The sequence below is a fragment of the Aegilops tauschii genome, chromosome 1 (assembly GCF_002575655.3).
Source record: "Aegilops tauschii subsp. strangulata cultivar AL8/78 chromosome 1, Aet v6.0, whole genome shotgun sequence".
Lineage (NCBI taxonomy): Eukaryota > Viridiplantae > Streptophyta > Magnoliopsida > Poales > Poaceae > Aegilops > Aegilops tauschii.
Genome location: NC_053035.3, coordinates 479,054,328 through 479,066,647, shown reverse-complemented (window position 1 = coordinate 479,066,647; position 12,320 = coordinate 479,054,328). Strand labels below are relative to the sequence as shown.

At 43.7% G+C, this 12,320-nt stretch overlaps 2 protein-coding genes across 3 annotated transcripts; both read left to right on the top strand.

Moving 5' to 3' along the window:
* The first annotated feature begins 3,916 nt into the window (after positions 1-3,916).
* LOC120965455 (uncharacterized) lies at positions 3,917-9,687 on the top strand. 2 transcript variants are annotated; one of them, XM_073501768.1, is made up of 5 exons: positions 3,917-4,039; positions 5,463-6,363; positions 6,718-8,295; positions 8,478-8,600; positions 8,762-9,687. In XM_073501768.1, exons 3-5 carry the CDS (start codon positions 8,233-8,235, stop codon positions 8,900-8,902), a joined length of 327 nt encoding a protein of 108 aa, XP_073357869.1. In that variant the 5' UTR covers positions 3,917-4,039; positions 5,463-6,363; positions 6,718-8,232; the 3' UTR covers positions 8,903-9,687. Both variants share the same exon structure in this region; 1 of them encodes a protein (XP_073357869.1).
* On the top strand, positions 7,152-7,979 carry LOC123496909 (protein FAR1-RELATED SEQUENCE 5-like). Its single transcript, XM_045232324.2, has 2 exons — positions 7,152-7,526; positions 7,596-7,979. Exons 1-2 carry the CDS (start codon positions 7,152-7,154, stop codon positions 7,977-7,979), a joined length of 759 nt encoding a protein of 252 aa, XP_045088259.2.
* Positions 9,688-12,320: the final 2,633 nt, after the last annotated feature.

The window sequence follows — 12,320 nt, the reverse complement described above, 5'->3', positions numbered from 1 at the left end:
TTTTTGATAGAATAAACCAAGATCTTTGGTGCCCTGAAGATATCTAAAAATATTCTACACACCAACCCAATGCCTTTTCGTTGGTGATGCGCTGTATCTAGCCAGTAAATTAACTGCAAATGCTATGTCATGCCTGGTACAGTTTGCTAGATACATTAGTGCTCCAATAGCACTGAGGTAAGGAAACTAGGGTTCTAATACCTCTTCATCATCACCCTTAGGCCTAAATGGGTCTTTATCTCTTTCAAGAGATCTGACGACCATAGGTGTTTTTGACGGGTATACTTTATCCATATTGAACTTTTCCAATATCTTTTGGATATAAGCAGACTCATGAACAAGTATTCCTGAAGAAAAATGTTCAAGTTGCAAACCAAGACAAAATTTGGTTTTACCCAAATCTTTCATCTCGAATTCCGTCTTCAAATGATTACATGCCTCATGTATTTCTCGTGTACTCCCAATGATGTTCAAGTCATCAACATACACGAAAATTATACAAAATCCATCAATGGATTTCTTGATAAACACACATGGGCAATCATTATTGTTTGAGTAACCCTTCTTCAGAAGGAACTCACTTAGTCGGTTATAACACATTCTGCCCGACTGTCTCAAGCCATATAACGACTTTACTAGCTTTACGCAATACATGTTGTGATTAGCTTTTGGATCCGGAATCTTCAGTCCCTCGGGAACTTTCATATAGATATCCGTCTTAAGTGACCCATATAAGTATGCAGTCACCACATCCATCAATTGGATATACAAATTCATTTGCACTGCCAGTGATATCAAGTATCGGTACGTGATTCCACTCATCACAGGAGAATATGTTTCATTATAATCGATGCCAGGTCTCTGTGTAAAACCTTGTGCTACAAGCCTCGGTTTATATCTCACCACCTCATTGTTTTCGTTCCTTTTACGAACAGAAACCCATTTTGCCCCCACGGGGAAAACATTAGGAGGAGTAGGTATTACTGTAGTAAATACCCCTCTCTTGGCAAGCGAGCGCAATTCGTCCTCTATTGCAACCTTCCAGTTGGACCAGTTTGAGCGTTTCATACACTCTGCCATGGACTTAGGTTCACGATCCAATGCCAGGTCATTTGCAATCTTTGAGGCAAAAAATATGTCCGCAATTGTAGTCTTTCTGTTGAATGATTCTCCTGATTCAACATAGTTGATGGAAATTTCATCAATACCTTCTGACTCATTGTTATTTCCCACAACAATCGAGTCAAGGTGTACCGATGTCCCATCACCAATATTTGTGTGCACAGTTGTGCTGGGTTCTGGATGCATAACATCCTTCAGGTGTCTTGCAACACTAGGTTGAATATCAACTCGCAGTTGACCTGCATTTACTATTTGAGGGATCCTCACTTCCCGCGGATGCTTGTGAGAAGCCTTGTCCTTTTTGTCCAGTTTTCTCCCCCTCTTGGGCGGTTGAGTGGTCTTATGAGATATCTCAACTCTCTCTGGAACATTCATAGCGGGAACATGGGATTTAGTGGCACCTTTATAATCAGTAAATGCATCTGGCAGATTATTTGCAATATTTTGCAAATTAATAATCTCGTGAACTTCCAGTTCAGATTCATTCATACGTGGATCTAAGGACTGAATGCCTTTTACATTCCAATCAAATTCCCGACATTCTTTGTGTTTCTTTTCTCCCCCTAATGCCGGAAAATTGTCCTCATCGAAGATACAATCAGCGTACCGGGCTATAAATAGATCCCCTGTTAGAGGTTCTAGGTACTTTATAATCGACGGAGAATTGTACCCCACATAGATCCCCATTTTTCTATGTGGACCCATCGATGTACGCTGAGGTGGTGATATTGGTACGTACACAGCGCAACCGAATCTTCGAAGATGGGAAATACTTGGTTGATTTCCACATACTAACTGCAATGGGGAGGCCGTATGATATGCAGTTGGTCAAATTTGTATCAACTCCGCGACATGTAATACCGCATGTCCCCAACAAGATATTGGAAGATTACAGTTCTGTAGGAGTGGTCTTGCTATCAACTTGATCCTCTTGATAAGTGATTCTACAAGACCATTTTGTGTGTGTACATATGGTACAGAATGCTCCACAGTTATGCCCAAAGCTAGGCAGTAATCATTGAATGCTCGTGAACTAAATTCAGCAGCATTATCCATTCTGATGGATTTTATCCTGTGTTCAGGATGATTTGCCCTCAGTTTAATGATTTGAGCGATCAACTTTGCAAAAGCATGGTTCCTTGTTGATAATAGACACACATTGGACCATCTTGTTGATGCATCAATGAGCACCATAAAATATCCAAATGGTCCCGATAACGGTTGAATTGGACCACATATATCTCCTTGAATGTGTTCAAGAAAATTAAGTGGTTCATTCTTGATCTTCAGATATGAAGTTCTTGTGATTAATTTCCCAGTTGCACACGCAGTGCATTCGAAATCCGAGGATTTGGGGAAATTAGCAACCGTTATGTTGTGTCCAGTTGAACCATCAATAATTTTTCTCATCATCCCCACACCAGGATGACCCAGGCGATCATGCCATATCTTGAACTTGTCAAGATTCTGAAAAATTATTTTGTATGCCAAATGTTGCTCTGGCTTGATGTATGTGTAATACAGTCCAGAAGATAGAGCAGGAAGTCTCTCAAGGGTTTCCTTGTCGGATCCCTTCTGCTGAGTTATGAGCAGGCTTTCAACCGCATTGTCTTCATGAGTTTCAATGTGGTAGCCATTCATGCGGATATCCTTAAAACTCAACAGGGTACGAGTTGAATCCGGATACAATAAAGCCTCATGGATTTCAAGTTTTGTACCATTCGGGAGTGTAAATGTGGTTTGCTCAGAACCAACAATTACCGTGTCATGACCACCAATTGTCATAACACTTCCCTTACTCTTTATGAGACTTCGGAAGTATTTAACTTCCCGTAGAATTGTGTTAGAGGCACAACTGTCCACTAAACAAATTTCCTCCTCCATTGGACTGTTTCTCGAAGTTTTCTTCTTCTTTCTCCCCTTCTTGTTTCCTTTCTCCGGCGATTGTCGCCGGCGTAATTTGCCTATGCGTACTCTAGGCAGAGACAAGTGCTGATAACATGTTTAAGAACGAATTGATCGAACTCACTCAATTCCATTAAGGATCACAGTTTATATACAAGGAGAACGAACGCGATTGAAAGTACGCGTCCGTCGTGGGGGCGTGGGAGAACCGCCGCGTCGGTTGCCAGGCAATCCGCACGATCGGTTTGTACAAGGGAGGATTATCCCTAATTATTGAATTAAATTAATCCTAACAGACCAAATCCAACGGGTGGCGAGAGTCGGATCTGACGGCCCAGGACCCGACTGATTTCTTAGAGAATTCAGTCGGTTGATCCGTAGTAGCCGCCAAAAAAGAGTTATTGGCTGATGCGTACAAGGCAAGAAAATATGCTTGATTCGAAACAACATTGCAGGGTGTAAAATTAGAAGGACCGTGTTAAAATAAGTCAATTAGAAGGGTCACGCTTGTTGAAAACTATCTTACGTGGCATAAGAAAAACAGACATGGTAATAAACTCTGTTTTGTTTGGTCCAAAATTGACTTTATTATGTGGAATGGAAAAACCCGATCAATTGAGTTCTTGCCTTATGATATAGTGGGTGGCCGGCTAAAAAAGGTAACCCCCTGTCCCCCGCGAAACAGAAAAGGAAGGGCCATCAACCCGACCGATCGAGCGGCCACCAAAACAGACCGATCGAGCGGCCACCAACAGAATCGCAAACCGCCCCACGTGGCCAGCTGTCCCCAGCTCGCACCCACGCCCGCTCGCCCCCACGCCTCAGCCCCTCCCACGCTGCCTTCTTCTTCTTCTGCACGCCAGAAGGAGATCCAACAGAATCGCCCCCCAGCCCTTCTTCCTCCTCCTACATAGCCGCCATGGGAGCCCCAAAGTAGACGAAGGAGCTGCTTCAAAAAAGAAGATCTAAGGGTAGGGTGGTCAGAGCCATACCAGGCAGTAACATCAAGTAGGTAAGCCCCCTCTGCCCCTCTTCACTTCCCCCTTTCTTCTACTGCATATATGTAGGCATATGTAAACCCCCTTCTCCATGGATCTAGCACAAATCCATGGAGAAGCTGCTTCAAAAAAGAGGTGAATCTGGCACATCACACCAGCCTACTTGATGTTACTGCTGGATGTGTTAAACAAGCCAAAAACTACTTGATGCATGCCAAACAAGTTTCTACCACCTGGATGTGTTAAACAAGCCAACTAAAAACAAGTTCTCTGGCCAATTAAAACATGATTAAAGCCAACTCAACAAGTATTGTAGCCAAAAACTAAACATGCATTCTACCAACTTGTAGTTATTGTTTGCAAATGAACAAATTGACTGTCCAAAAGATATGTGCAACGAAAAATTCATAAATGTGCAACTGAACATGCATCCCAGCCAACTGAACCTATATTCTGGCAACTCACATGCATGCTAGCCAAAACTAAAAACATGCATTGTACCCCATGTGTACTGGATATTTGTGAGTGAACACTTTAGAAAACCTGTAGTATATATGCAATAAAAACATGTTTTCTGGCTAACTAAACATGCATGTTGGCCAAAACTGAGAAAATGTATCCTGGCCAACTGAAACATCTATTATAGCCAACTGAATACAGTAACTGTCCAACTGAACATGCATGTTGGCCAAAACTGAAAAAAATGCAACCTGGCCAACTAAGACATCTATTCTAGCCAACTAAACACATTGAATGTCCAACTGAATATGTATGCTGGCCAACTGGAAAAATGCATCCTGGCAATTGAGACATCTATTCTAGCGAAAACCAGAAATCTGTAGTGCGACAGCAAAAACACAAGAACTTTTGTCCATGGCTAATGAAGCCACAAACCATATTAACATATTCACGCATATAATCTTGTCCCACACATATATTCTGGTCCCACACCTATTGCAAAGCTATAGTGTAAAAATATGTTCAATATACCAGAACTAAAAAAATAAACGGCGATGAAAACATATAACTATAATCTGTCCTCCAATTCTTCTTTCTTCTTTCACCTGGATTTTCCGTCTCAAATGTAACATCAAATTATGTGCAGAAAAATCTGAAAGAGCTCCTTGCGAAACAGAAAACCTACAGATCATTGCAACAAAACAAAGGGAAAAAGTCAGAAAACTCTGTAGTAAAAAGAAGTGACGCTCTTGCCAGCTATTTACTGCAAACTGTGCAACTAACATAACAACTCTGTGCAAACAAAAAAATTCATAACTGTTATAATAAAGATTATGCTACAGTCATGTTGCTTTTGGAACTAAGATTGTCACAAAATGGTGTGCAACTGCCTATTTACTAAGTTTTTAGGTTGTTTATAACATTCTTTTCTGTGGTTACCAACAGATGACATCAATTTCTACTTTTTTATATGTGCAGGGAGTGTGTGGCAGCATCCAAAAAAAGGAAAAATGCTTGATCTCAATGAGTTGCCTCCTGATCTCAATGAGCTTCCTCATGATATGGATCAGCAGCAACCCATCATACAACAAGGAAAATGGACAGAAATGGTCAATCTGTTTACTACACGCAGGCAAGTCATGATGGTAACCCTATGGGCCATGACAATGTGGCGGGCCAGTCCTCAGACCGTGGTGCCCCTGTAGTGGTGTCTTTGCAGTCAGAGAGCCATACTCTTGATGACACGGGAACCGAGGCAAATGTTCCTGGTCCAACGAGGACTGAGCTAGGAGCTGGGGCTGTTGACGGAGCTGTGCAAGGAGAAGAAGGAGAGGATGAGGCTGGTTCTCAACCTATGGAACCCTATGTTGGCATGAGGTTTGACATCCTTCAAATTGCTAAGGATCACTACAACAACTACGCACTACGGATGGGTTTCTCTAGATGAACACCTCTAGACGGACACCCCGCACCAATGAATTGATAAAACAACAGTTTTGCTGCAACAAGTTCAAGAAGCCCAAAGCTGATGATGGAGGAGCTGAGGCTCCTCCTATCCTGGACCCTATTCCAGATCCAAAATCTGTTGACAGTGATGAGGAGATGGAAGAAGAACCTCCAATATTTGCTGAAGAGGAGGCTGGTACTAGTAAGAAGAAGAAGAAGCGCAAACGCGAGACAATAAAGCAGACTCAGTGCAAGGCGAAAATGTTGGTGAAGCTGATAGATGGGCGATGGGAGGTGACGCACTTTGTTCGTGACCACAATCATCCGCTCGTGAACAAACCTTCATTGTCCAAATACTTGAGATCCCACCAAGGCATCTCACCTGATGAAAAGGAGTTTCTGCGCATCTTGCATAACTGCAACTTGACTACAGGTGTGGTATTTTTCTATATCCCTTAAAGAATTAAGTTTCCCTCTAGGCAGTCCAATGTGCAACTGTTATGGTACTACTGTGCAACTGAAATGACTTAACTGTGCAACTGGTGTCCAACTTCCCATGATGTTTGTATATCAGTTTTGGTGCTTGTTGTGCAACTAGATTGTCTTTATTGTGCAACTACACAATGTCCTGTATGCAAAAAGTGCAAAGTGTTTTTAAAAAGGTGCAACTAGGTGTCCATTTCCTGCGATTATCTTCTGTGCCAACACATGTCCTATTACTGTGCAGCTGGATGTGCGCATTCGTGCAACTAAAAAAGGATATACTGTTTATTTTTGTATTATGTAGGACGTACGATGCATGTAATGGTAGAGTTCTATGGATCTAAGATGATGGTGCCGTTCGGACCAAAGGCAATAACAAATCTATGTACAAGTTTCCGTAGAGATGACACAAAGGAGGGTGATCTGATTGAGACAATTGCGTACTTCAAGGATATACAAAAAACCGATCCAGACTTCTTCTATAAGGTGAAATATGATGAAGAGGACATAGTTGTCAACATATTTTGGGTGGATGGCTTAGCTGGAAAAGCTTATGCAGAGGCGTACCACGATTGCATATCGTTTGACACCACCTACATGACCAACATGTACAATATGCCGTTCGCACCCTTCATAGGAATAAACTGACATGGCCAGTCTTTCATGCTAGGTTGCGCATTTGTGAGGCAGGAGTTGGCATCGAGCTTTGATTGGGTCTTTAGAGCATTCCTAGAGGCTATGGATGGCAAACCTCCTGACAACTTCATCACCGATCAGGATGGTGCAATGAGGCAGTCAATACAGAGCATCTTTCCAACCACCATGCACCGCTGTTGTCGATGGCACATCATGAAAAAGGCTCAGGAAAAAGTTGGTTGGCCGCTGTGCCGGAATCCAGGACTCTCTGATGATTTCAACAAGTGTGTTGACTTCAGCTTCACTATAGACGAGTTTGAGCAGAATTGGGCTGGGTTAATGATGAAGTACGAGGCTATGACACACACGCACTTTGAGAAGTTGTACAAATACAGGTCAACTTGGGTGCCGTGCTACTTCAAACACAGGTTCTTCCCGTTCCTACAGTCTACACAGCGTAGTGAGGGGTTCAATGCCGTTCTGAAAAGATATGTGAACCCACACAACTCAATGCTGAACTTCGTCAAGCAATATGAAAAAATCTAGAACCACATCCTTGCCAAGGAAGGCTGCAATGATTATAGGACAGAACACCTTGAGATTGAGCTGTGGTCCAACTTCCCAATAGAGAAGCAAGCTTACAAAACCTATACTAGGGACCTTTACCGCAAGTTCAGAGAAGAGTTTGAGCTGATTGGACGTTATAATGCATTCCAAGTTGGTGCTGATATATTTGAGCTCAGACCGAACCAGGAATTTGTTGCCAAATATGGTTCTCAAAACTACTTGGTGCAGGCAAGGGTGGAGGAGGGTTCCTATTTGTGTGAGTGCTGTAAAATGGACAAGGACGGCATCCTCTGTTGCCACATCCTCAAGGTGTTCACCCATATTGGAGTTGATGTCATACCGGAAAGGTACCTGCTAAGATAGTGGACACCTACTGCTGTACCTAGTGCGCCAGGGACTGGTTATGAGCAACCGGATGAAATGCCTCCTCAATCAAAGAAGCAGATAAGGGAGAGGAACATGATATACGATTTTCGGAAACTAGCAAAGTTTGCGAGTGGTTCTGATCCAGCACAAGCTATTGTATACAAGCATATGCGCGCAACACGTACCGAGATCGGCCACCTGAACAAGTCCAAGAAAAAGAAAAAACCGACTGCTGCCACGGGGCCATCAGATGATGGCAACCCTCGAGGACCTCCTCCACCTCCAGGCAGCAATCAGGGGGCTCATCATCCAGGTAATTACCTGCCCCAACTCCTGATCTAACTAGGTGTGTAACTTCAGTTGCACACATCATTGTGCCCAGTTGCACACATCATGGTGGACAGTTGCACAGAACAGGCTGCCTAGTTGCACACGCTGTGTTAGTTCAAGCATCAAGATAACATAACTAACTTGTTTTTCCTGTTCTGGATATAGGTGATGTCAACCCTCAAGGACCTCCTCCACCTCCTGGCTGTACACGGCATCCTCCGCCACCTCCTCCCCCGCGTGCTCCTCCCAATGGCCCTACAGGCAGCACTCAGGGGGCTCATCGTCCAGGTAATTACTTGCCCCAACTCCCCATCAAACTAGGTCTGTAACTCCAGTTGCACACATCATGGTGCTAAGTTGCACAGAACATGCTACCTAGTTGCGCACGCTGTGTTAGTTCGAGCATCAAAGATAACACAACTAACTTGTTTGTCCTGTTCTGGCTATAGGTGATGCCAACCCTCAAAGACCTCCTCCCCCGCCTGGCCCAACTAGCAGTGCCCTGCGTGCTACTCCCAATGGACCTACAGGCAGGACTCAGGGGGCTCATCACCCAGGTAAATACCTTCCCCGACTCCAAACAAAACTAGGGGGTGTGACTTTAGTTGCACATATCATAGTGCCCAGTTGCACAGAACATGCTGCCTAGTTGCGTGCGCTGTGTTAGTTTGAGGATCAAGCTAAAATCTAACTTGTTTTTCCTGTTCTGCCCATAGGCGATTACAATCCAAGTACCATGACGGGCTGTGCTACTACAGATGTTTTTTTCAACTTAACTTGCACACAGCAACCAGTTAGTTGCACAACATGGGCTGTGTGGTTGCAGAGAACATCAGTGCTGGTTGCACAACAAAAAAAATACTAATTTTTTATATGATTATTACACAGGTGATCGTGATGGTCCTACTGCCCCGTTGGAGGCTGCATCCCCTGCACAAGCTTCTGATGATTTTGTGACCAGGGATCCTCCAAGGTCTACTACAAAGGGTAAGGCAAAGATTCGACGGTACAAATCGGTGCTGGAGCTACACCCAAAGAAGAAAAATAAATGCAGCCAGTGCCAATCTACAGAGCACACTGCTGGTGTGTGTCCACTCAGGCTACTGTGATTCTGTTTCATCGTTTGTAACTTTGGGACAAACAAGGAAAAGAATGATGTTTTTTAGCAATGTTGGGACCAAGTGGACACATTCAGCATCTATGATTTATCTTTATCTAATTTATGCTCCTTGAATTAGTTCATGCACTGTGTAAAAAAGGTTGCTATTTGTGCCTTTGTTGGCAACTTGTTAAATATTTAGTTGTTGAACAATTGTATGTCCAGTGCTCCTAATGTATCAACAAAAGTGGTGATATTGAGTTGCAAACGGAATTACTACTAGTGTGCAACTACAAAATCTGCTTAAAAATTGTGCAAACTAGCAACTCCCTCCATGGAGCAGAGAAAGAAAAAGAGTACTGACCTAGTCCTTGTCGTATCTCAGCAACTTCCTCCATGGGGCGGTGTTGTGCGCGCTGGTGACCCAATCATATGCCAGCTTCTTCCTGATGTTGAGTACTTCCTTGGGTTCGTAGTTGGGCAGTTGGCTACCGTTCCACTCGGTGGCGTTAAGCAGTGCGAACAGCCCACACTCATTACTGCGATGGGCAAAAAAGAAAATTTGTCACATAAAATTAAAACCAATAAAGATAGTGCACTCTGTGCAACTGCTTATGTTCTACTGTGCAACTGCTTATGTGCCAGTGTGCAACTACTTATGTGCCACTCTGCAACTGGCTAGATAATCCATTAGAAACTCATAAAAATGATAAAACAGATTGCAGACTATTACTGTGTCTTAAAAAACTAAAGATTGCACATGTAGAAAAATTTAAAAACTACAAAATGATGGTAAGAAATTGAGAAGAATGCCATGCTTATTGTCTTACTTGCCGAGCTGCTTCGGTACGTCAATGTCAATAATCTGGAAGTGCTCGATGCTGAACTTTGGATAATGCTTCCTCCATAGCTGGCGTACTGCCCCCGCGATGGTAGAGGCGGTGGTCATCAGCTCAATGTTGTCCAGCGTCCTGTTTGAGTCAAGAACTTCAAAGCGTCCGTCCCTCAAGTTGACATTGAAGACCCAATAATGCCTCCCTCCCTCCTTATCGGTTACCTCAGCGCACTCGAGCACTGGCAGCATGACCTGCAAGCGTGAACGATTTCAGACACAGATACAGACTGTAGCTAAGAAAAACAGTAAAAGACTTGGTCAAGTTAAAAACAGGTTGCAACAAGTATGTGCAAACTAACAGATGTGTCATGTGCAACTGAACATGCTGTGGGTGCCAACTAAAAGAGATGGATCATGTGGGCACAGCACTCACCAAGTCTTTCTTGTCGAGACAGTTCTTGTAATCAAACTTCTTGTTTATCTCATTCACGTTGTGGATCCCTTGCTGTAAATTCATCTGCAGAGATTATAAAGCATGGCTCAAACTCCTTAGTAGATGAAAGGCCTCCCTCAATTGGTCAACAAAAAAGTGCTACAGAACAAAGATGAGCGTAAAGAAGGTTTTGGAAAAACTTACAGAAAACCTCAGTGGCATAACAACCTTCTTTGACCCTTCTGGTAAGTTATCCATGATGTGTAAGATTCCAGTCTCAATAACAATTTTTGACAGCCATTGAACCGGCTTCATCGAATCAACTAACTCCTTTAAAGAAATGTAGAAAGCACCATACCTGATTATCTCAGGGCTGAATTTTTTTTGAAAGCAATAAAAAGACAAGTTAGCTCGAAGGGTCACAGCAGCAAAAAAAATGTGCAAGAAATTGAAAACAAAACAGTGTGCAACTAAAAGCCCTGTTCTGCGCAACATGCTATGCTTTCTGTGCAACTAAGTGGCTGGTCCTGTGCAACTGAAAAAGATTTGTATGTAGGCTGTGGGGAGTTAGTTTACCTGGTAGCTTCATCATTTGCTCCTTCGTGATGCCTGACCCAATACAAGAGGGCAGCGTAAAGCTTGTTCACTACCTCATTGGAGCTGAAAGTCTTCTTCTTGTTGTAGTCAATGAATGGAGACCTTTGAGATGCTGCGGGCCTTATTACCCTCCTCTATCTTCGTGCAATAGGTGGTCCCGAAGAACTTCTCGTGCCAGCTTCTGGTTCTGCGCATATCGGGGTGTGGCAATTCTCTGGTGATCCAACATCTAGCTCTTGAGCTATTGCCTTGCCAGCATCAGCAGCAGCGCATTCTTCATTCACAGCTGCTGGGTCCAACTCACACTCATCAATACAAATCACACCGGCTTCCGCTATTTCTGCTGCTGGAGCAGGTGCTGGAGCATCACCATCTATGCCGAGGTCAAAAGATGGTGCATCGCAGAACCCGTCACCATGATAAGACTTTGATCTTCGTATGGGTTCAAGGACCAGCGCATCTCCTTGCGGCACAAACACGGGTGCATCGTTCACTGACTTGGTTCGCAATAGTGTTGTAGTTGGCGGACTTGGAGGCTTGCACCTACTTATAATTGTGAACACCTCCTCTTGTGTTAATGGTTGCTGAAAGTCAGCTCTTGGTGATGCAGGCTTGCTTGGCTGCTGTGTGCTAGCTCTTGGGGATGGCAATTTGGTAGTAGGATCACCTCCTTTTGTGTTTGGCATTGAAGCATCTCTATGAGTAGGCACCTTGGGGCTTGCAGTTGCAGTGGTGCCTTCCTGAGCAGCTTTGGTGGTTTTGACTGTGACCACGCTGCTAACTGACACATCAGTTGGCACACTGGTATCTGTAGTTGGCATCTTTCTAGTCTGAGTTGGCAGCAACCTAGCAGAACTTGGCACCCCTGCATCAATGGCTGCGGCTCGCAGTTCTCTCTCGTCCCTGAACCCCGAACCTTTTGTGGCCTGTTCCCCCTTTGTGCCCCTGGCAAACTTGACAATCTTTTGCTGCTTAGGTGGTTTTGGTGGGACTGTTGAAAGGGGAGTCTTCCCCTTGATCTGTTGAACTCCTATGATGGTGGTT